General features: G+C 35.0%; 9 protein-coding genes across 9 annotated transcripts; 5 read left to right on the top strand and 4 right to left on the bottom strand.

Moving 5' to 3' along the window:
- Positions 1-208: 208 nt before the first annotated feature.
- On the top strand, positions 209-1,498 carry WICANDRAFT_76440 (uncharacterized protein; the record flags this gene model as incomplete). Its single annotated transcript, XM_019184381.1, has 1 exon — positions 209-1,498. One exon carries the CDS (start codon positions 209-211, stop codon positions 1,496-1,498), a length of 1,290 nt encoding a protein of 429 aa, XP_019041467.1.
- Positions 1,499-1,647: 149 nt separating this feature from the next.
- WICANDRAFT_60328 (uncharacterized protein) lies at positions 1,648-2,307 on the bottom strand (the record flags this gene model as incomplete). Its single annotated transcript, XM_019182971.1, has 1 exon — positions 1,648-2,307. One exon carries the CDS (start codon positions 2,305-2,307, stop codon positions 1,648-1,650), a length of 660 nt encoding a protein of 219 aa, XP_019041466.1.
- Positions 2,308-2,894: 587 nt separating this feature from the next.
- On the bottom strand, positions 2,895-3,989 carry FDH1 (formate dehydrogenase (NAD+); the record flags this gene model as incomplete). The annotated part of the gene is made up of 1 exon (XM_019181138.1): positions 2,895-3,989. One exon carries the CDS (start codon positions 3,987-3,989, stop codon positions 2,895-2,897), a length of 1,095 nt encoding a protein of 364 aa, XP_019041465.1.
- A 495-nt stretch (positions 3,990-4,484) lies between these two features.
- On the bottom strand, positions 4,485-5,730 carry WICANDRAFT_87584 (uncharacterized protein). Its single transcript, XM_019186119.1, has one exon. The coding sequence runs from the start codon at positions 5,303-5,305 to the stop codon at positions 4,496-4,498; it is 810 nt and encodes a 269-aa protein (XP_019041464.1). The 5' UTR covers positions 5,306-5,730; the 3' UTR covers positions 4,485-4,495.
- A 919-nt stretch (positions 5,731-6,649) lies between these two features.
- On the top strand, positions 6,650-7,573 carry ERG25 (methylsterol monooxygenase; the record flags this gene model as incomplete). Its single annotated transcript, XM_019181155.1, has 1 exon — positions 6,650-7,573. The coding sequence occupies one exon, from the start codon at positions 6,650-6,652 to the stop codon at positions 7,571-7,573; it is 924 nt and encodes a 307-aa protein (XP_019041463.1).
- Positions 7,574-8,742: 1,169 nt separating this feature from the next.
- On the top strand, positions 8,743-9,509 carry WICANDRAFT_60323 (uncharacterized protein; the record flags this gene model as incomplete). The annotated part of the gene is made up of 2 exons (XM_019182970.1): positions 8,743-9,396; positions 9,456-9,509. The coding sequence occupies 2 exons, from the start codon at positions 8,743-8,745 to the stop codon at positions 9,507-9,509; spliced, it is 708 nt and encodes a 235-aa protein (XP_019041462.1).
- A 1,170-nt stretch (positions 9,510-10,679) lies between these two features.
- SEC31 (Sec31p) lies at positions 10,680-14,818 on the bottom strand. Its single transcript, XM_019186118.1, has one exon. The coding sequence runs from the start codon at positions 14,533-14,535 to the stop codon at positions 10,795-10,797; it is 3,741 nt and encodes a 1,246-aa protein (XP_019041461.1). The 5' UTR covers positions 14,536-14,818; the 3' UTR covers positions 10,680-10,794.
- A 214-nt stretch (positions 14,819-15,032) lies between these two features.
- WICANDRAFT_66542 (uncharacterized protein) lies at positions 15,033-17,424 on the top strand (the record flags this gene model as incomplete). Its single annotated transcript, XM_019184047.1, has 5 exons — positions 15,033-15,112; positions 15,170-15,201; positions 15,257-15,321; positions 15,697-15,849; positions 15,899-17,424. The coding sequence occupies 5 exons, from the start codon at positions 15,033-15,035 to the stop codon at positions 16,925-16,927; spliced, it is 1,359 nt and encodes a 452-aa protein (XP_019041460.1). The 3' UTR covers positions 16,928-17,424.
- A 238-nt stretch (positions 17,425-17,662) lies between these two features.
- On the top strand, positions 17,663-23,015 carry RPO21 (DNA-directed RNA polymerase II subunit RPB1; the record flags this gene model as incomplete). The annotated part of the gene is made up of 3 exons (XM_019182969.1): positions 17,663-17,710; positions 17,774-17,806; positions 17,874-23,015. 3 exons carry the CDS (start codon positions 17,663-17,665, stop codon positions 23,013-23,015), a joined length of 5,223 nt encoding a protein of 1,740 aa, XP_019041459.1.
- Between the last annotated feature and the right edge of the window lie 2 nt (positions 23,016-23,017).

The raw sequence follows: 23,017 nt of genomic DNA, 5'->3' as shown, positions 1-23,017 counted from the left end.
GTCTTTTCCCTTTGATTGAGCTGATGGATCTTTTGTTGTTTGTTTACGTTTACAAATCTGAAAATTGAGCTGATTTGAATTCCAAAATCCAATTCACAGAACGCATTCGAGGTTGATTACAAAGCATCAACTTCTCCAGGTTTTCGATAAGCTGATTAAACCATAAACAATAACACGTTAATTAAATAACCACTATCTATTAATATCCATGTCGCTTTTTGAACAGCTTCCCTTTGAGGTATTGAGCCAGATATTCCACTTGCTCCACCCCTTCAACGACCTCCAATCAATAGCGCTAATCCCACAACTAAGACCTTATCTCTGTGAGATTCTTTGCTTTATATCAGATACAACTAAACCAAAACTATTAGCAAATGCCCATCATGTGGATAATTTCATAATAGAGTATAAAGGTCAAGATTATGAAGAGTTTAAAGAGTTGATCAAACAGGTCAAGGGCACGAACCATAGGGTTTTATACCAAGGTTCATCATTCCCTATTGGGTTTTTCAATAATGAACTTTTCCAAAATGATCAAGGTTTAGAAGGTGTTCATTTTGATAATGTTTTGAGGATAGGGAGGGATAATTGGTTTGAAATGTTTGGGGATCAGTTTTTCCATTGTTTTGAAGATGATTCAATAGTTTTCAAAAAATGTCAAGAGATGAGAATTGGGTTACAATGTCGTGGGTTCCCGATGGAGAAAGTTCATGTGCCAAATTTACAAAGATTGGATCTAAAGATTATTAATGATCAAGTTTCATTAGATTTTTTGAAGAATATGGTTAGTTTGAAAGAGTTACGGATCAGTACTGCAAATGGGTATGGTATAATGGGGTTTAGGTTTTTGGAATTAAAGAATTTACAAGTTTTGGTATTGGATTCACAAAGATTAGAGTTTGGGTTTTATGGTTGTAATTTCCCCAAATTGAAGAAGCTTGATATTACTAGGTTGAAAGAGATTTGGATTGTCTTGGATACAAGATTTGATGAATTGGAAGAATTGGATTTAAGTTGCACCAAGTTGATTTTCCCCATATATTCCAAATTCTTACCAAAACTACGTTATTTAAACGTTCAAAATCATCATGAATCAAATAGTCATATGACTAAGTTAAAGATGAATGAATTGATAAATTTGGAAAGGATTGATCTAAGTTCATTTGATTATTTGATCCAGAATCCTAAACTATTGGATTATTTAAACGAGGTTCATTTTAAACGTGATGTTTCAATAAATAGGAATTTTGAAGTTGAAGAGATTGAAAGATTAATGACATTACAATTCAAACAATTGAAGAAGATTGTGATACATTTATATGAACCCGGTGAATATGATTTTGAACGGATCAACTTAATTAGTCCCTTGAAGGAACAACTTGAAGTGAAATTGATTGTTGATGGTGTTGAGGAACAATTTAAGCTCAAGTTAGCCTCTAGTGCATTGAATGTTGAAACAATATTTAGTCCTCAACGGAAAAAAAGAAAAAGTGTGTGAATAATCAGAAAACTAGTCCTAGCTACTACATTGTTGATCTAACCCAAATATTAATTATTAATTGAACCTATCTATATTATATTGCCAAATGAAAACCAAAAAATAAACCGAATATGTGAAAAGCATTCTATCAAATGTAGTGTATAATTCTAATATCTAATGATCAAAGCCTGATCATCTTTTTCAATCATTTTCAATAAAGAAACATTATCAATAACGAAATTATTGAAATTCAAAGCATAATTATAATTAATATCAAAATCATAACCACCTTTTTCAGGTTCTAATTCACCTTGTTGTAATGAAAACTGGAATGCTAAATTTTCCAATTGAACACTATTTGATAAAGATTCTTTGTTTAATCTTAATGAAGTTTCATTAATTGGTGTATTCTTTAATAATAATGCAAATGAGATCTTGGCCATGGATTGGTCTTCATTCAGGGTGAGGTCTAAATGATTCAACTGTTTGTGATTAATCTCTTGAACTGATTGTTTTTCAGTTAGGTCTGTTGATGGTTTTAGCAAGTTTTCTTTATGATGGAATGAACCAATGTTGAAAGTTGTTGTATACTGTTGAATCTCATAATCCACGGTGTAGTAGTATTTGTAGTTTGACTCTTTACTGTTTGGAGAGTATAATGATATGAGAAGTTGTTGTTGTTGGTCAAGATGAGATTGTAATTTTTTAGAGATGATGTATTTCACCAAATCCTCGAGCTGGTTTGAGGCACTGGCTATTGTGTTTAGCTGTGAAGGATGAGCCTGTGAAAGGATGTTGAGCTTGATCTCTGTGGGTATGCTGTTCATGGTCTATAGTGTATGATGGATTAAAACTAAGAGAATCTCTGCTTACCTCCAAGTCTCTATCTTATATAACTTTTCAAATATTGAAGTTTCCAGATCTAAAATTTCTATTGTCGCGGTGCAAACCGGAACAACCTCGAGCCAAAAGAAAAGAGCAGAGGAACATGGAGCGAAAAGGGAAGTGATAGGCTGGGAAATGGGTGGATATTGAGGGAGAGTAGGCTGATATTATAACCTGGTGATATATATATTATGCTACTATTACACTATGAATATACTCTATTACACTATTAAAAGACCTCCGGGCACTCTCGCGTAAGGTGCTTCACCTGATTTTTTTTCTCTTTTTTTTCAGTTGTTCCGTTTGTCGGTGTTGAATCATCAAATGGCAGGAAGTGAAGAGTCAGAGGACTAGCGGTGGTAGAACAAGGGAAGAGAGAAGGTGGAATAGAATAGTGAGAGGCTATTGGCTATGATCGTTTCGGATTGTATCATATTCTGTTTATTTAGTGATTGGCTTAATACTGGAGTTAAGTGCGATCTCGAATCTACTATGTGTCAAATACACTTCATTCATTTAATTCATAAGCTTATTTAGCCAACTTAACCTTCTTATCAGCTCCATAGGCCTTGGTGGCATACTCACCATGTAACAAGATAATATCTTGAGGTCTATAGTCAAATTTTCCACTGAAATAACTAGTTAAAATGTCTTTAACACCCAACGAATAACGTGCTTGAGCATCCAAATTAGACCCTGAAATATGTGGTGTCATTGCATTACCATCTCCATACTTATTAGCCATAGTTCTCCATGGATGATCAGCTGGAGGAGGTTGAGGATACCAAACATCACCACCATAACCTCTTAATTTACCATTTTTCAAAGCTTCTGCAACATCTTCAGGAACACAAATTGCACCACGAGCTGTATTAACTAAATAAGCACCATCTTTAAATTTGGATAATAATTGCTTGTTAATTAATCCTTTTGTACCAGAATGTAATGGTGCACTAATATTAACAACATCACATTTTGAAACCAATTCTTCAATACTATCAACCCTTTTAGCTCCAACTTTTTGCTCCAATTCAGGTGTTAAACCTTGATAATCATAATATAACAACTCTTTTGGTTTAAAAGGATATAATCTTTCCAAAACTTTATAACCAATTCTTCCGCAACCAATAGTCCCCACGGTTTTACCTTCTAAATCATAAGCATCTCTTGCAATTCTTGCAATATCCCATTTCCCTTCTTTAATACTTTCATGAGCTGGAATGAAATTTTTAATCAATGACAAGATTGTTAAAAGTGCATGTTCTGCAACACTTGTTGTATTTGAACCTGTAACTTCCAAAACTGAAATATCACGACCAGATTTTTCAATATAATCTAAATCAATATGATCAGATCCAACACCTGCAGTGACTAATAATTTTAAATTTTTAGCAGATTCAATACGTTCTTTTGTTATATAAACTGGATTAAAAGGTGTTGAAATAACAATCTCTGCATCTTTAATATGTTCATCAATCGTGGAACCTTTATCAGAAGTGGAAAAAATTGAACGACCATTCTCTTCAATGAATTTTTTCAAACCAAGGGCATTTTCAGCTGATCCTAATAATTTTGGTGTATTGAATTCACCACCTTTGAATAAAATTGCTAAAACTTTTGACATTTTGATATAAATGAGCTGTACTTGTTGAATTGAATTGGAATGAATTGACTTTGATGAAATCCTGACTATTTATACTCAATCTCCTTTATACTTGAATAACTTCTCATCCACTAAGAATCATCCAATCCAACGGGACAATCAATTAAAACTCCCTCATGGCTTTGTATTAATTGTACCTTGTTTTTTGTGTCATAGACGATAATCTTATTCAACTGGGGTAAAAAAAGTGTGTATTTCCTAAAAACATGATCAGATTTAATTAGAAAAGGGATCCGTGGAAAGAACTATGTTTCAATTGATTATTACTTGATGGTTTATCCATGGATGGAATTGTTCTCTTCTTGTTTGTTATTGGCTCAGTTCAATTGCTATTCAGTGTAGCGCAAGTTCCGTTCTCTTTGACAGGTGTTTTTCATTGGATTTTTAGTAACGGATCGAGTCTCGAATCGATTCGACATCTTATTGGCCCAATCTACACGGTTAAATAAAAATAACAATATATCAATCTATTCAGGCTTCTTGTAAACATGGGATGCACTTGCTTGATCCGAAGGGAAAACCAACAACTCTGCAATCACAGTGTTTTGCTTTCTGGTTGTAGCGAAAACAATCAATTCTGCAATATCATCTGCAAATAATGGTTCACGTCCTTTATAAACAGAACTAGCAGCTTGAGCATCACCATAATTACGAACTATACTAAATTCAGTCTCCACTGCACCTGGTTGGATCTCAATAACTCTAATCTTGGTATCAATCAATTCTTTTCTAAGTGATTCAGTGAATGCTCTAACTGCAAATTTTGATGCACAATAAATTGAACCACCAGGATAAGCATCACGTCCGGCAATTGAACCAATGTTTACAATATCTCCAGAGTTTTTCTTTTTGAAAATTGGTAAGATTGCTTGAGTTATTGAGATTAATCCAAAGACATTAGTATCAAAAGTTCCATAAATATCTTCATTTGAAACTTCACCAACTTTTGAATTACCTAATGCCTTACCTGCATTATTAACCAAGATATCAATATCTTGAAATTCAATTGGTAAGTTTTTCAAAAAAGGTTGAATTGAATTTTTTTCAGAAACATCTAATTTACCAATAAATGTTTGTAAACTTGGGAATTTTAAATTTAATTCTTTCTTTAAAGTTTCTAATTTTTCTAATCTTCTTGCAACTAGGATCAATTTTAAATCACCATTTGAAGCTTCAGCGTATTCTAAAGCTGTAGCCTTACCGATCCCTGAGGATGCACCTGTGATGAAGATTGTTTTACCAGCGATTCTGGAGAGGGCTTGTTTACCGTATGACATTGATAATTGTTTGATTGTAAGTGAATTGAATTGAATAGGAATCTAAAATTTATTTTCCAATCCCTAATTTATAAAAGCCACATTGTAATCCACACTAATTGCTCTTTTCATCGGCTCAAGTCAAATCCAAGGATAAATGCAAAATCGCGAAAATGAAATGAAAATAAAAAACAAAATCAAAATCAAAACAAAACAAAACAAAACAATTAAAATTCATTTCTTCACTTTAAAACTCATCACAAAAATATGTTCAGAAGATCCACAATCGGTAAAAACTCATCCTCGTTGAAGCAGAGACAACTAAGCCATCTCCATTCCCAACTAGCCCAACTCGAAGCGAATCTCTCCGATTTCGAAAACTTGATCAAAATAACAACATTTCAAGCTGAATATATCAAGAAATTAGGAATAATGCATGGAAGTTTGTAAGTGTGAAAAGTATTTCTCCCACTCATTTGGATAACATACTAACAGATTTGATAGATTCATGGCTAGTCATAAGGTGTTTGAAGAAGAAGTTCGTGCTCAAGAAAATTTGGAACATGATGATGAAGTTGATCAAGATCAGGAAATGGAAAGTTCAATCACAAATGAGGAATAAACATTGGGCTGAGCTGCTTAATCATATGGGTTTACGCGTTGCTTATTGATTTAAGCTTCATGTTGTTCAAGCAAACATTGGTTTGAAATATGATGGAAGGAATAAATGGAAAGTACACCACATCAATTCGAAAGAGATGTTCAAGGCTAAGCTATAGTAAAGCCAAATTCCACAGTGGCACTATTGAGCACCAAATAGTCAACTCCAGTGTCTATACACTATAAATATAAGTTTCTACTATATTTCAAACTCTTTTTCGTATCCTTTCGATCTGCCAAAGCACAACGTGTCGCTCGTTTAGTGCTTCAGCGCCTGAGATTGCCTATACGACTCTTAACAGTTCGCGAATTAAGAGCGTCAAAGCTAAATTCGAGTCAAGAGAATTGCAATTGTAGAATCATTGATCAGTATTAATCAGTATCAATATCAATATGCCTAATTAACTGATTCTATTCAAGTAATCACCCCTAAACGAGCTATCAAACTCAATCCAGTCCCTCGTTTACCAGGCCCTGCCCAGATACAAAATACCTGCTGCTTACGTACGGACCTCATCTCATCGTTTAAAGAAATCAGACCATAATAAGCTCAACTCAGAACACCATCAACGCTCGAGAATGGTACCAGGCTGTTCCTTTATAAGACAGCTGATACACCTTTAAACGATGCCTACTGAAATATAAATATCAAAAACATTCCAATCATCAATCACATTAACCAATTATTCACCACCACCATCAACAATGTCACAAGTGTTTGCAAACGCAACAAACATCTTACCTACATCACAATCCTATTCAGATGCCCTCAGTCTAATCTCATCCACAAACCCTCAACTAAACATAGTGGAACAATATTGGGCTGCTTGGTATCATTATATGCAAAATGATGTTTTAGCTACTGGGTTATTATTTTTTTTATTACATGAATTTATGTATTTTGGTCGTTGTTTACCATGGTATATTATTGATAAAATCCCATATTTTAACAAATGGAAAATCCAACCAACTAAAATCCCATCAGATAAAGAACAATGGGAATGTTTTAAATCTGTTATAATGTCACATTTCTTAGTGGAAGCTATACCAATTTGGACTTTCCACCCAATGTGTCAAAAATTGGGAATTTCAATCTCTGTCCCATTCCCAACTTTGAAAACAATGGTTTTACAAATTAGTTTATTCTTTTTTTTGGAAGATATGTGGCATTATTGGGCTCATAGATTATTCCATTATGGTCCTTTTTACAAATATATTCATAAACAACATCATCGTTATGCTGCCCCTTTTGGATTGACTGCTGAATATGCTCATCCTGTGGAAATCATGTCTTTAGGTGCAGGTACTGTTTGTATGCCAATCTTATATGTTTATTTCACCAAAAATCTTCATCTATTCACTTTATGTGTTTGGATCACATTAAGATTATTCCAAGCTGTTGATTCCCATTCAGGTTATGAATTCCCTTGGTCATTACATCATTTCATCCCATTCTGGGCTGGTGCTGAACATCATGATTTACATCATCATTATTTCATTGGAAATTATGCTAGTTCTTTTAGATGGTGGGATTTCTCCCTTGATACTGAAGCTGGTCCTGAAGCTAAAGCTGAAAGAGAGGAAAGAATGAGATTAAAAGCTGAACAAAAGGCTAAAAAGGCTAATTGATTAATGAAATAGATGGTGTAGTGAATGAAATGAACAATATAATTAAACAAAAAAACGTCTTTTGTGATTTTGCTTGATGATGTGTATTTTTAACAAGAAATTCATATATAACGATGGATTATAATCAAAATGTAGGTTAAGAATTCATTTCAAAGTCTGTATCAAGGTCTAGCTTCTTAAATTCAGGATTAAATGGCCCAGCTAGTTAAATGATTGGCTCGAAAAAGCAAAAATCATTCGTTTGATCTCCAGATCACTTAAAAGATTGAACTTTTGCTGCCTCAATTGACACTAAACCAATCTCCTAGATCTCCGCATCCATTTGGTATATCTTTCAAAACAAAAACTTCACTGGTTGTTGAATAATCTTCCAACCCCCGATTTTCACCATAGTTAAGCCTTTGAACTCAAACTCTTCAAATTCCAAAAATCTCACTGTTCAAAAAAAAACCAAAAATCAGAAAAATCGAAAAAAACCAAAAATCAAAAAACCAAAAAAAAAAAATCAAAAACCAAAAAAAAATTGAATTCATGAAAAGGACCGAATTTCTGTGCACAAGTGCACCAACGCCGTCACTGCACAAGAGAATAAAATCATAATTAACCTAATGGATAGAGCAAAAATGCCCAAAACTACTAGAATAATATCATCTAATTAGCAGTATCTTACTGTTGTCTTACTTTTAGTGGTCATTTATACACTATTTATCGTAATATTTCAATTTAAAACGCTTGTTCAGTAGTTAAGAGACGCAGATTTGACCATTCGCGAAATTGTGTCAAAAACATCTTCAACAAAAATATTGCAACCTTTCACAGAACTACTTCAACTATCAAATCGGAGTTTACAAAATGGATGGCGGTGTACAAAGTAAAGCTGCTGAGATGTATTAGTAAGGCTGATCTGTATATGGTTGACTAGACAACGGTTTTGTGGTTAAGCTGTGATTTAGGGATTTGTTGTTTTTGTACCATTATTTGATGGTTTTGTGGTATGTGAGAGAGTTGTTGAAAAAACTACATAAAGGTAGACTGATTTACCAATGGATTCATCACTTGTACATTTGACCTTTTTCAAAAACTACAAAAAAAACTAGCTAAATTCTTCCCTCATCAACCCATCCCATCTGCAATTTTGCAATGATGATCAAGGCTAATCAAGAGAAAATATGAATCAGAACACATCTCACCAATCATCTCATCAGCTTCAAGCTCAAACCACCTCCATCAACATCAACAACAATCAACAACAACAAGTTCAAACCACCAACCATCTTCAAGACAACACTACCAACCACAACAATCATGACCACCATCATTGTTCACCAAACACTACTGAAGCTGCTACTGAGACCAACTCCACTGATGATTCAACTAAATCATCTTCAAATTCCAATTACCCATTTGGTTTCATCAAGTCTTCTAAAGATATCCTTGCTGGTGTTTTAAATACTTTAGTTGGGTTGAATGTTTCTTGTTTTGAAAAGTTAATTGAACCTTTTTTACTTGGTACTTTTCCCAAATCACCAACTCAAATCACATTGTTGAAGTTTAATCATGATGATTACTTTACTGAACATTCAACTGCTGATGATTCACAAAGTCCAGGTAATTTTACTTTCAATAAAGTTGGTGTTTTCTTTCCATTTCATTATTGGTTCCAAAGAAGAAAAGTTGTTTTTGCTGATTCGTTAGAAGTTGTGTTTGCTAGGAGGTTCACGCTTGGATTTTATTATTTGATATGGATCATTCCGATGACATATTATTGGGAATTATTCCCCCCAAGTGCTTGGTTAGTTGCTGTTTTTCATGTATTCACTTTGGTCAATTACTAGTACTAGTGAAATGTTCCATCGGTATTTTTGTTCCACCTATTGCCTAGAACAATGATGCTTTATCTGGTGAAGCTGATACAAAGTCATCATTGCATAAATAGGATGGGAAATTTTTGAATATAAATTTTGTCGGCAAAGCTTGATTTTTGTAGTATGCGACTTCTTCTTTTTATATAGTTTTTGGAAAATATTTGAATTTTTTCTGTCGAGACAATACGTCTCATCCTCAGCATGAGTTGTTTTTATATTCTTTAATAGTCAAGCTATTTCGTGAGGTGATTACAGATATCCAACTAACAGCTTGATTCTCCATTAATCATAGGCCTCATCATTTTTTACTCAATTCACTCATGTTGGTTTCACAAGTTGTAATTTTCTTTGCGCATTGTAGTTACTAAAAACTCATGCTAGATCTCAACCTTTAAAAAGGTTCGATATCTTTAAAGCCAAAACTCTTGGTATCCAAGATTATAGATCATAGATTTCACTTTCTTCTTTGTCAAATATCAAGTTATCATGAAACTAATTCACTATACAGAAAACTAAACTGACACCAACTTGAAAAGGATGTATAGTTCCGATAGTGGGAGACAGATGAATAAATGGCAGCTCATACCTGTCCTTATAAGAGTACTAGCACTGAGGCAAGAGTATTCCAGTAGACTAAGTAATTGCAAGAATCACACTACTAGTAATCAAGCACAAATAATTTGATTAAAAACATGTGTATCTAGTGAAATTTAGCTGTGGTCACGTGACTATATATTCAAATGCAAATAACAACGCAACATTATATGACACTATAATAAATAAAATACATATATATGATCACAAACTTTCAAAGTTTGTTATGGTGTATTATTTGTGTTTTATTTTAGCATCTTTGTTTTTATTTTTAAAATTTAATGTAAAAGAATTATAACGATGTACTTATCTTTTTTTTAATTTATAAAACAAATAAGGGTCTATCTGTATGATCGGTTTTGAAATTTTTTTCAAAATGCCCTTAAAATATATTCATCTTATAGATAATTCAGTTTTATCAAGAAAAAAGAACTTTAATATATATGGGTTCTAACAAAGTGTATTGAATAATTGTTGAAAATGAGAATTTCCCGGATGTGAGCGGCCGGCGTGTATTTCCGACATAAAGAAGAGTACTCTGCGATTTATTTTTGATACACCTGAAATATCTATAACTACATTTTTCAAAACTTCAATACAAAAATTTATAATATAATTGAACTAAAACACTGACTTTTTTTAATAATTTTTTTTCTCTTTTAATAATTTAAACAATTATTTTGTAATACATTGATCTCTCTAATAAAATAACAAAACTTTCAAAACGAATGAATCAAAACGCTAATGTCCTCTAGTAATTTATCAGTTAACAGCCTCAGAGAATTGAATCAAACGTTTGATACCAACTAACCAATTACCACCTTCATGACTATGATTTGTCATTAAATCAATGTGAATATTCAATGCAGTTTGATAATCTTTTGAATTTAATGAATCAATCAAACTATTTAATAAATCAATAGTTGGTTGTGTTAACAGTTCTTCATTATTCAAATGATCAAATAAAATATTCAATCTTTTCTCAGTATCTAAAACTTGTTTGTTGAATTTTTCTGGAATACTTGGTTTAACTTGTTCCAATTCTTTACTTAAACTTTGATATATATTTTGAGTAGCTGCTGGAATATGAGAACGATCGCCTGCTGGATATTTGGATTTTGGTGGTGCACTTGAAGCTTGAGGTGGTTGTTGCTGTTCTTGAGGTGGTTGTGCTGCTTGATATTGTGCATGTTGTTGTAATGAAGCTGCTGCTGTTAATGGAGTTGCACTAGCTTGACCTGCTGCTAATGGTGGGGCATAGGCACCTTGTGCTGGAGGTGGTGGAATTGAACTTGCTGGAGGTGGAGCATATGGATTAATTGCTGGTGTTGATTGAGGAGGTGGAGCATATGGAGTTGGTTTAGCACCCGGTGGAGCAACATTTGCAGGTTGAGGAGGAGCATATGGGTTAGAAACTGGTGATATTGATGGAGCTGTTGTTGGAGCATATGGATTCTTTGGTGTTTGAGCAGCAGCTGGTGGAGCACCATAAGGAGATCCATTTATTGGTGGAGGAGGTGGGAATGAACCATTAGTTCCTAGCGGAGTAGCATTAGGTTGTGGTGATGGTTGAGTTGGAGCATAACGATTGTTTACTGCAGGTGGAGGACTTGGTTTATTTTCTTGAACGCTTGGAACTCTTGATTTTGAAATTGATCTTGGTGGTGGTGGAATTGATGGTGGGTTAACAAATGATGAGGTACGACTGATTGGTGGAGCAAGAGAAGCAGCACCTTGAGATGGTGAAGCAGCACCGTATGGTGTAGCAACATTCACAGCAGCAGCTGGAGTTCCACGACGTGGTTGACGATGGAAAGTTGATGGTAAATCATTCCAACCTTCAGTTTCATTCTTCTTAGATGCAATTTTTGGTGGTGGTGGGGGAACAGAACCAACAGAACCTGGTGGACCAACTGGAGTAGCAACATCAACTGGTTTATAAGGATTAGAAGGAATTGAAGCGGCTGGTTTATAAGGGTTTGAAGATGCCAATGGAGCAGCTTGTGGAATTGAAGGGGTAGCAGCAGCAGATGGTCTATATGGATTTGAGGCAGCTGGAGGACCTGGAACAGGTGGTTGTGAAAACTGAGCATATGGAGATTGAGCAGCAACTGGAGCTGGTGGGAAACCGGGAATTTGAGGTTGAGCTCCAGCAGTGTATGGATTTGCTGAAGGAACAGCAGCAGCTCTTGCAGCACCACTAGCACCACCAACTGAACCGTAACGACCTGCACCGGTAGCTCTTGTGGTTGAAGTAGTTGGATTAGTAGTACGAATACCAGATGCTTTAGCAATACGTTCCTTTTCAAGTTTCACAGCTGGGATTTGATCAGATAATAAACCCAAGAATTTGTTTGCCAATTCAAATTGACCTGAAGTGGAAATAATGTTGGTGAATTCTAAAATTGTAGATAATAAGGCTTCATTATCAGTAACTGGAGCATCTAATTTCAAAATTGATCTATAAGCACTGAATTTTTCAACGAATTCAGTTAATGATTCAAAATGAGCATCATAAGCAGATTTTTTGGAGGACTTCAAAATCTTGGTTTCTAAACCTTTCAATTCACTAACCCAAATAGCAGCAACTTTATCTAAAGCAGAAGCAGTAATGTAAGTTTTAATAGCATCATTACGGTTCTTAACAGGATCTGAAGCTAAAATTCTATCACCCAATTTAGCAAATTGAGTTTTGGATAGTTCTTCATTTTTAGAATAGGTTTTGATGGCTGTACCAATTTGTTTCCAATCAGCAACATCACCATTTTCAACAAGATCATTCACATTATCTGATGAAACACTGTATAACAAACGAGCTAGTGGGTCCTTTGAAGCATATTTAGCAAAATATGCGTTTTTAACTTTTTGTTTCAATTCTTCAGAACCATTTTGGGAAATGATTAAAGCTTCCACTAATTTATCATTTGATAATGAAATATCAACAGCCTTATTCAAATCTTTGGCTAATAATGCATTTGATAAATCTGTAAATTTTGAATCTTGTTCAACCAATTTGAATGGACCTGATGGTAGATATTCTTTAGCTTGGTTTGAATCACCTAAATTATTGAAGAAATCTTCACCATTTGTAGATTCTTCACCTTCAGCATCTTTTTCATCATCAGTTGAAATCTTTAAAGAAATAAATTTTTCAAAAACATCAGATTTATCTGTTAATTCATTCAATAATTCCCAATCAGATTTACTAACATCATCATGTGAATCTTTCAAATGAGACTCTATCAATGATTTGAAATCACCAGTGTTTAAAGCAGTTTTCAAATTTTCATTATCTTTTGATCCAGGAACTTTAACTTTTGAAATCTTGACTTCTGATTGTTTATCACCAGTTTTGGTAACAGTGACAATCTTACCACCAAAACCGAAACCAACAGCACTATGAGCACCATACCATTTTGGAGCTTGTTTGATGAAATATTCAGGTTGTTGAGTATCAGTATCAGATATTTGATTCCAAAAATCATTTTCAGTTGTTGAATTGATTCTATTTTGAGCTGGTGGTGAAGTATCTTGTAAAGTTTGAATAGAAATTTTCTTATCAAAACTTGCACTAGCAAAGATATCTGGTGAAGATGGAGCAAATCTTGTTTTGAAAACCCAATTGGCAGTAGTTGGATATTGGGCCAATTTTTGACCACTGATAGGGTTCCATAAGATAGTTGTATTATCTTTACCACTTGACAATAAGAATTCTGGGTCTTTAGTGTTCCAATCAATTGACAAGATTCCCTTTTTATGGCCAGTTAAAATACTTTCAGGAGCATTTGAATTTCTTAAATCCCAAGTTAACAAGACTGGTAAACCATCAGATTCAGAAGCAGTTATCAATTTGGTACTTTGAGTTGGATGCCATGCAACGACTGAAAGATTAGCTCTTGAGCCTGTATTGTTTGTGTAAGTCAGATGTAAAACTTCTTTCTTGGCTTTAAGATCCCAAATTGAAGTGTAACCAGCACTACCAGCAGAGGCAAAAATATGACTAACAGAGTTGTTCCATGAAACAGATTGAACGGTATCCATTGGAGTCATAGCAGTACCTGGAGCAAATGGGGCCAAGTTTGTTAATTTGTTGGTATCCCAAATGAAAATCTCACTATTGGCACCACCAGAAGCTAATATATTATGTTGTAGCGGATTGAATTGTAATGACTTGATAGCACCTGTATGTTTTGTACCAGTAGCAACTGATTCAACTGATATTTCAGAGTTCAATTTACTAGTATTCCAGAATTGAACAGTACCATTCTCAAGAGCACCAGCTAATAATGTGTTATTTTTGGACCAATCCAAATCATGAAATTTGGCATCAGTGTTGATGGTAACTTTTGGTTCTTTATCTTCTAAGTCGTAAAATGATAACACTGAGTTAGATGAGAAATCATCATCAATAACACCAGCAGCAGTACCAGTTGCTAAAGTTGGGAGTGTTTCATTTGACCAAGCAAATGTAGCCGTGCTATTTATATCATTGATTTTAACCATAGCTTCTTTTCTTTATATCCAAGTCTGAGAATAGTAAGCAAATGGATTATCTCTGGATGTTGTTGATTATTTTCTTTGATTCAATTTTCCAAATACGTGTCTGTTTGTTGACAGTTGTTGTGAATTGACAGGGAATAAACAAGGTAATTTGAGAGATAAAGTGTAATTTTCTAATCCAAAACTTGATATGAAATACCCTAAGACTCAACAATTAACCAAATCTGAGCTATTGCAAGACAATTGGATAGTTGTGATGTTGTGAAACGTAGGTGTTGTGGAGAGCCTTATTAAAGGGAGCTTGAAGTTCAACGAACGCCAGATCAACAACAATTTCAAGAATGCGAAAACTCGAAAAAAATAGTATGGAAAAAAGTCGTGCAATGACCAATTATTTCCATAGTATGACAATTTTGTATGGGCTTTAGATTGAACTGAACTACAACTAGTTGGTTTTATTTGGATTTAGTATTGAAGTGTTGATAGGGAATCAAGAGATAATGGCCATTGAAGACACACAGCCGAAAAGAGCAGAAGAAGATGTCGAGGAAGACGACGATGATGACGAGCCTGACGAGTGGTGGGTACAACGCTATTTTGTTCAAGAGGAACACATTTAACTAATAGTATGATACAGGGATCAAAGAATTAATAAGACAGGTTGTGCTGGTGAGTAGTTGGAATCAATTATGGATTGTTACAATCTATTAACAAGACATTTTAGATGAAAATTTGAAGTTACAACTGTGTCATGCTGACACTGGAGATTGGAGACAATGCACAAAAGAAGTGAGTATGGTTTGAAAATCGTTGATAAGTTAACTTTCTAATCAATCAATTCATTAGATGGAAGCTTTCAAAAAATGCTGGGCCAGTAACCAAAATAATCAAAGAGTTCACACGGTTGATAATGATGATCGAGAGATATAAGCAAAGGCCGATTTGTGGTGAGTCTTTCTACAAACACCACCACTCTTGGATACTTCCAAACAAAACAATACTCTGTAAATAGCAGTCTTAATGAGGTTATGATTCCCCCTAATGTCGTTTGTTCGAGTGTTAATTGTAGAATTCGTACGCTCTTCACGTAGAAACTCGAAGAAAATCCTAGATTTTTTTGCCAGACAGTGATACAAATTTAAATTTACAACGTTTTCTCTCAAGAAAATCCATCTTCACGAAGAAACCACAGATCAACCCAAACAAAGTCAATCTTTAATCTCAATTGTTTCAAAAATGTCTACCGAAGAACGCCCAAGAGTCTTCTTTGATATCTCAATTGGCGGTGAGCCAAAAGGAAGAGCAGTCTTCGAACTAGTAAGTACTTGAAGAAACAGCTATGCTCAGAATACTAACTTTACAAAAGTTCACTGATATCGTTCCTAAAACTGCTGAAAACTTTCGTGCACTAGCAACTGGTGAAAAAGGTGTTGGTAATGCAGGTGTTCCATTATCTTTCAAAGGCTCTAAATTCCACCGTGTTATCAAAGACTTCATGATCCAAGGTGGTGATTTCACAGCTGGTAATGGTACAGGTGGTGAATCAATCTATGGTGAGAAATTTGAAGACGAAAACTTTACTGTGCTACATGAAAAACCTTTCCTACTATCCATGGCTAATGCTGGTCCAAACACAAATGGTTCACAATTCTTTGTCACAACTGTTCCAACTCCACATTTAAACGGTAAACATGTTGTCTTTGGTAGATTACTAAGTGGTAAATCAGTCATTAGAGCGGTTGAAAGAACAGCAACAGATCAAGGTGATAAGCCATTAAAAGATGTTGAAATTGTCGATTGTGGTGAATTACCAAGTGACTATGTTATTGAACCAAGTGTGCCAAAAGATGATGGTACCGGTGATATTTATGAAGAAGTTCTGGCTGATAATGACAATGTGGATGTTAATGATCCTGAAAGTGTCTTCAAGGCTATAAATGAATTGAAAGATATTGGTACTAAATTGTTTAAAGAGAAAGACTTGACAAAAGCATTCCAGAAATACTCAAAGGCTGCTAGTTATCTAGAAGAATATTTCCCAGATGATTTGAGTGAAGAAAATTTGGATCAATTAAACAAATTGAAAGTTTCTGTTAATTTAAATGTTGCCCTAGTTGGGTTAAAGATTAACAAATTTGATGAAACTGTTAAAGCTGCCACAACTGTCCTTGAGCAAGACAAAGTTGATGATAAATCTAAAGCTAAAGCACTCTATCGTCGTGGTTCAGCATACTTGAGTCTTAAGAATGAGGAAAAAGCTCTCAAAGATTTGAACGAAGCTTTGAAATTATCACCATCTGATGGTGCCATTATCAAAGCCATCAACGATGTCAAGAAAATAGAACAAGACCGTATTGCTAGGGAGAAAAAAGCCTTCAGCAAAATGTTTAAATAGAGTAATAAAGCACAATAAACAATAATTAGAAAGCTTTAAAGTGGTTATCCTTTTCTTAGTTCAAGATGCTTTAAAATTGTAAACAAAAACTCAAATCTAATCTCCGTGCGTAAAGTTGAGACCGCGAGTAAAAACAGGTCCGAAGTGTTCGTTGTTGTGGAAAAGTTGAAAAAATACTGAAAAATCAAATCCAAACGGGGGCAAAACAAATAGTCTTAAATCAAAACAAAGGACAAACAAACAACATCAAATTTATCAAAAGCTGTTATAATTTTTTGCATCAAAGATAGAGTCATTTGAGAGGAGTATTTTCATATATTTGTTTTATTGACTTGGGTTATTTTTGAGTAGAAATTATTGGTTCAAATTTGAGTGATAATCGTCAAACAATCAAATTATCTGCACTCATTCAATTGCTGTTGCTGATTTTATTATCCTATTTTCAATAGAAGTGAAAAAAGACCGGTTTTTATAGCCCCTTACTTTTCACCAGTTAGAATAAATCGGGATATCAGGTTGTTTTTCAAAAGTTCATAATTGTTGCAAACATATACAAAGTTTATCAAGTTTTCAATCCTGTTTTGCATTTTCTTCTTCATTTTAATTTAATTTTTAATTGAGTACTGGTACTCATTAAACTACATTTACCAAAAAAAAGTACAGAAAAGTTATCATTTACAAAAAATACAAAAAAAGTCCAAAAAAAATTAGAATTTTCATATATTATAAACCAAGATGGTCCAATTTCCTTATTCCAGTGCGCCATTGCGTACAGTGAAAGAAGTAGGTTTTCTTTTTGGAAAGAACCCCAATTTATTTTAAAGAATGTCACTAACAGTTCAATAGGTCCAATTCGGTCTTTTATCTCCTGATGAAATTGTAAGTTGAGACTAACTGAGATCTTCAGTCTGTCTTACAACAAATATACTAACATGATATTCTTTAGCGTGCCATTTCTGTTGCCAAAATTGAGTTCCCAGAAACAATGGATGAAAACCAAAAACCTAGAGTTGGAGGTTTAAATGATCCAAGATTAGGTTCAATTGATAGAAACTACAAATGTCAAACCTGTGGTGAAGGTATGAATGAATGTCCAGGTCATTTTGGTCATATTGAATTGGCGAAACCAGTCTTCCACATTGGGTTCATTAGTAAAATCAAAAAAGTTTGTGAATGTGTGTGTATGCACTGTGGTAAACTTTTATTAGATGAATCAAATGAATTATTCAAACAAGCTATAAGGATTAAAGATCCAAAGAAGAGATTCAATGCGGTTTGGAATTTATCAAAAACTAAAATGATTTGTGAACCTAATTATCCAGCTGAAGATGAATCTGGTCAAACCGTATCCAGAGGTGGTTGTGGTAATGCTCAACCTACCGTTCGTCGTGATGGGTTAAAGATTTGGGGTACATGGAGAAAAGGTAAAGACTTGGAAGAAAATGAACAACCTGAAAGACGTTTGTTAACCGCAAGTGAAATCTTGAATGTCTTCAAGCATATTTCACCAGAGGATTCTCGTAAATTAGGGTTCCATGAAGATTATGCTCGTCCTGAATGGCTAATATTGTCAGTTTTACCAGTTCCTCCACCACCTGTTAGACCATCTATTTCCTTTAATGATACACAAAGAGGTGAAGATGATTTGACATATAAATTGTCTGATATTATGAAAGCCAACATTAACGTTCAAAAATTAGAAATGGATGGTTCTCCACAGCATGTTATTAATGAATTTGAATCTTTACTACAATTTCATGTTGCTACATATATGGACAATGATATTGCCGGTCAACCACAAGCCTTACAAAAATCTGGTCGTCCTATTAAATCTATTCGTGCACGTCTTAAGGGTAAAGAAGGTCGTATTAGAGGTAATTTGATGGGTAAGCGTGTTGATTTTTCAGCTCGTACAGTTATTTCAGGTGATCCAAACTTAGAATTAGATCAAGTTGGTGTCCCAAAGAGTATTGCTCGTACCTTGACTTATCCAGAAACCGTCACCCCATACAATATTCATAGACTAACTGAACTTGTCCGTAATGGTCCAAATGAACATCCAGGTGCTAAATATGTTATTCGTGATACTGGTGATCGTATCGATTTAAGATATAACAAACGTGCTGGTGATGTTGTTTTACAATACGGATGGAAAGTTGAACGTCATTTAATGGATAATGATCCTGTGCTTTTCAATCGTCAACCATCTTTACATAAAATGTCTATGATGGCGCATCGTGTCAAAGTTATGCCATATTCTACCTTCAGATTAAATTTGTCTGTTACCTCTCCATATAATGCAGATTTCGATGGTGATGAAATGAATTTACACGTTCCACAATCTGAAGAAACTAGGGCTGAATTGATGAATATTTGTGCTGTTCCTCTACAGATTGTTTCTCCACAATCAAATAAACCATGTATGGGTATTGTGCAAGATACTTTATGTGGTGTTAGAAAAATGACATTACGTGATAGTTTTATCGATTATGACCAAATGATGAATATTCTTTATTGGATTCCAGGATGGGATGGTGTTATTCCTAATCCAACTATTTTGAAACCAAGACCACTATGGACAGGTAAACAGATGTTATCAGTTGCAATTCCAAAAGGTATTCATTTACAAAGATTTGACGAAGGTACTACACCATTAAGTCCTAAAGATAATGGTATGCTTATAGTGGATGGTCAAATTATTTTTGGTGTTGTTGATAAGAAAACTGTTGGTTCAACTAATGGTGGTTTGATTCATTTAGTCATGAGAGAAAAAGGTCCAAAAGCTTGTGCCGAATTATTTGGTAGTTTACAGAAAGTGGTGAATTTCTGGCTACTTCATAACGGTTTCTCCATTGGTATTGGTGATACTATTGCAGATGCATCAACCATGAAGGAAATTACAGATGCCATTGCTCATGCAAAGGAAAAAGTTGATGAAGTCACTTTGGAAGCTCAACAACAAAAATTGACAGCTAAGCATGGTATGACATTGAGAGAATCTTTTGAAGATAATGTTATTCGTTATTTGAATGAGGCGCGTGATAAAGCTGGTCGTTCAGCAGAAGTTAATTTGAAAGGATTAAATAATGTTAAACAAATGGTTAGTGCTGGTTCCAAAGGTTCTTTCATTAATATTGCTCAAATGTCTGCTTGTGTTGGTCAACAATCTGTTGAAGGTAAACGTATTGCTTTTGGGTTTGCAGACAGAACATTGCCACATTTCGCCAAAGATGATTATTCTCCAGAATCTAAAGGGTTTGTTGAAAATTCATACTTGAGAGGGTTGACCCCACAAGAGTTCTACTTCCATGCTATGGGTGGTCGTGAAGGTTTGATTGATACCGCTGTTAAGACTGCAGAAACTGGTTATATTCAACGTCGTCTTGTTAAAGCCTTGGAAGATATCATGGTCCATTATGATGGTACCACAAGAAATTCTCTTGGTAACATTATTCAATTCATTTATGGTGAAGATGGTCTTGATGCTTGTCATGTTGAAAAACAAACTATTGACACCATTCCAGGTGAAGATTCTGCATTTGAAAAACGTTACCGTGTTGATTTAATGAGTCCAAAAACATCCATCAAACCAGGATTAATTGAATCTGGTCTTGAAATCATTGGTAACACAGAACTACAAGCCGTTCTTGATGGTGAATATAAACAGTTGGTTGAAGATCGTAAATACTTGAGAAAGGTTTTCGTTGATGGTGAACACAATTGGCCACTTCCAGTTAATATTCGTCGTATCATTCAAAACTCTCAACAAATTTTCCACATTGATCGTACAAAAGCTAGTGATTTATCATTGGATGAAATCGTCAATGGTGTCAAAGATCTTTCTACCAAATTGTTGGTTTTACGTGGTGAATCAAGACTTATTGATGAAGCTCAAGCGAATGCTACATCTTTATTCCAATGTTTGTTGCGTTCACGTCTTGCATCACGTCGTGTTATTGAAGAGTATCGTCTTAACAGAATTGCATTCAACTGGGTTCTTGGTGAAATTGATGCTCAATTCCAAAAATCTGTTGTTCATCCTGGTGAAATGGTTGGTGTTGTTGCTGCTCAATCTATTGGTGAACCAGCTACTCAAATGACATTGAATACTTTCCATTTTGCGGGTGTTGCATCTAAGAAAGTCACATCAGGTGTTCCTCGTTTAAAAGAAATTTTGAATGTTGCGAAGACCATGAAGACTCCTTCTTTGACTGTTTACCTAGATCCAGACTATGCTGCTGATCAAGAAAGGGCTAAAGAAATTAGATCTGCTATTGAACACACAACTTTGAAAAGTGTTACTGTTGCCACTGAAATCTATTATGACCCAGAACCACGTTCAACCGTCATTCCAGAAGATGAGGAAATGGTCAACTTACATTTCGAAATTCCAGATGAAGAGATTGAAGCATCTATTGATAAACAATCACCTTGGTTGCTTCGTATTGAATTAGACCGTACTCAAATGAATGATAAAGATTTGACTATGGCTGAAGTTGGTGAAAAGATTAAGGAAACTTTTGGTGATGATTTGTTCGTTATTTGGTCAGAAGATAATGCTGAAAAACTTATTATTCGTTGTCGTGTTGTCCGTGATCCTAAATCATTGGAGGAAGACTCTGAAGCAGAGGAAGATCAAATGTTGAAACGTATCGAATCTAATATGTTAGAAGCTATTACTTTGCGTGGTGTTCCAGATATTACTCGTGTCGTTATGATGAAATATGATCGTAAAGTTCCAGATGAAACCGGTAAATATGCGAAGGTTCCAGAATGGGTTCTTGAAACAGATGGTGTTAATCTTGCTGAAGTCATGTGTGTCCCAGGTGTTGATGCATCACGTATTTACACTAATTCCTTTATTGATATTTTGAGTGTTTTGGGTATTGAAGCTGGTCGTGCTGCCTTATACAAAGAAGTTTACAATGTTATTGCCTCTGATGGTTCCTATGTTAACTACCGTCATATGGCATTACTTGTTGATGTTATGACTTCTCGTGGTCATTTAATGGCTGTTACACGTCATGGTATCAATAGAAATGATACTGGTGCTTTGATGCGTTGTTCATTCGAAGAAACTGTTGAAATCTTACTTGAAGCTGGTGCAGCTGCAGAATTAGATGATTGCCGTGGTGTTTCTGAAAATGTCATTCTTGGTCAGTTGGCTCCAATTGGTACTGGTGCGTTTGATGTTATGGTTGATGATTCTGCATTGAAAAGTCTTCCAGTTAGTAACGCTGTTCCAGCGTTTGAAACTTCTGATGAATATAACGATGGTGGTGCTACTCCATATGATTCTTCATCTCCAGCTCACAGTTCTGATATCGAGACATCTGATGAAATTATGTTCTCACCAGTTGCCGATTCCGGTGCTCCAAACGCAAATGGTGGTTTCACAGAATATGGTGGTGGTGGTTTAACAGATTATGGTGGATATGGTGCCGCTGCTTCACCAGGTGCTGCTTTAAATCCAACTTCACCTTTCGGTGGTGGTTATGGTTATGCTCCTACTTCACCAGGTGGGTTCGCAGCATCTCCAGCTTATGCCCCAACATCACCTTCATACTCTGCAACTTCCCCATCATACAGTCCTACATCCCCATCTTACTCACCAACCTCACCATCATATTCACCAACTTCACCATCTTATAGTCCAACCTCACCTTCATACTCACCAACTTCACCTTCATACTCACCAACATCTCCATCATACTCACCTACATCTCCATCATACTCACCTACTTCACCTTCTTATTCTCCAACATCACCATCCTATTCTCCAACATCACCATCTTATTCACCAACATCTCCATCATACAGTCCTACATCCCCATCTTATTCACCTACATCACCTTCATACAGTCCAACATCACCTTCCTATAGTCCTACATCCCCATCATATTCACCTACATCCCCATCATACTCACCTACATCTCCATCATACAGTCCAACATCACCACAATATAGTCCAACTTCTCCATCATATAGTCCTACATCACCACAGTATTCACCAACCTCTCCACAATACTCACCAGGATCACCTGAGTATTCACCAAAAGAGGATTCTGAGGAAAAGGATAAGAAATAATC

This window comes from Wickerhamomyces anomalus (genome assembly GCF_001661255.1).
Source record: "Wickerhamomyces anomalus NRRL Y-366-8 unplaced genomic scaffold WICANscaffold_1, whole genome shotgun sequence".
NCBI lineage: Eukaryota > Fungi > Ascomycota > Saccharomycetes > Phaffomycetales > Wickerhamomycetaceae > Hansenula > Hansenula anomala.
This window is presented reverse-complemented; position numbering and strand designations above follow the sequence as displayed.

Bases quoted from the DNA above. Each gene is read 5' to 3' on its own strand.
- WICANDRAFT_87584 (XM_019186119.1), bottom strand. From the start codon at position 5,305: ATGTCATACGGTAAACAAGCCCTCTCCAGAATCGCTGGTAAAACAATC.
- SEC31 (XM_019186118.1), bottom strand. From the start codon at position 14,535: ATGGTTAAAATCAATGATATAAATAGCACGGCTACATTTGCTTGGTCA.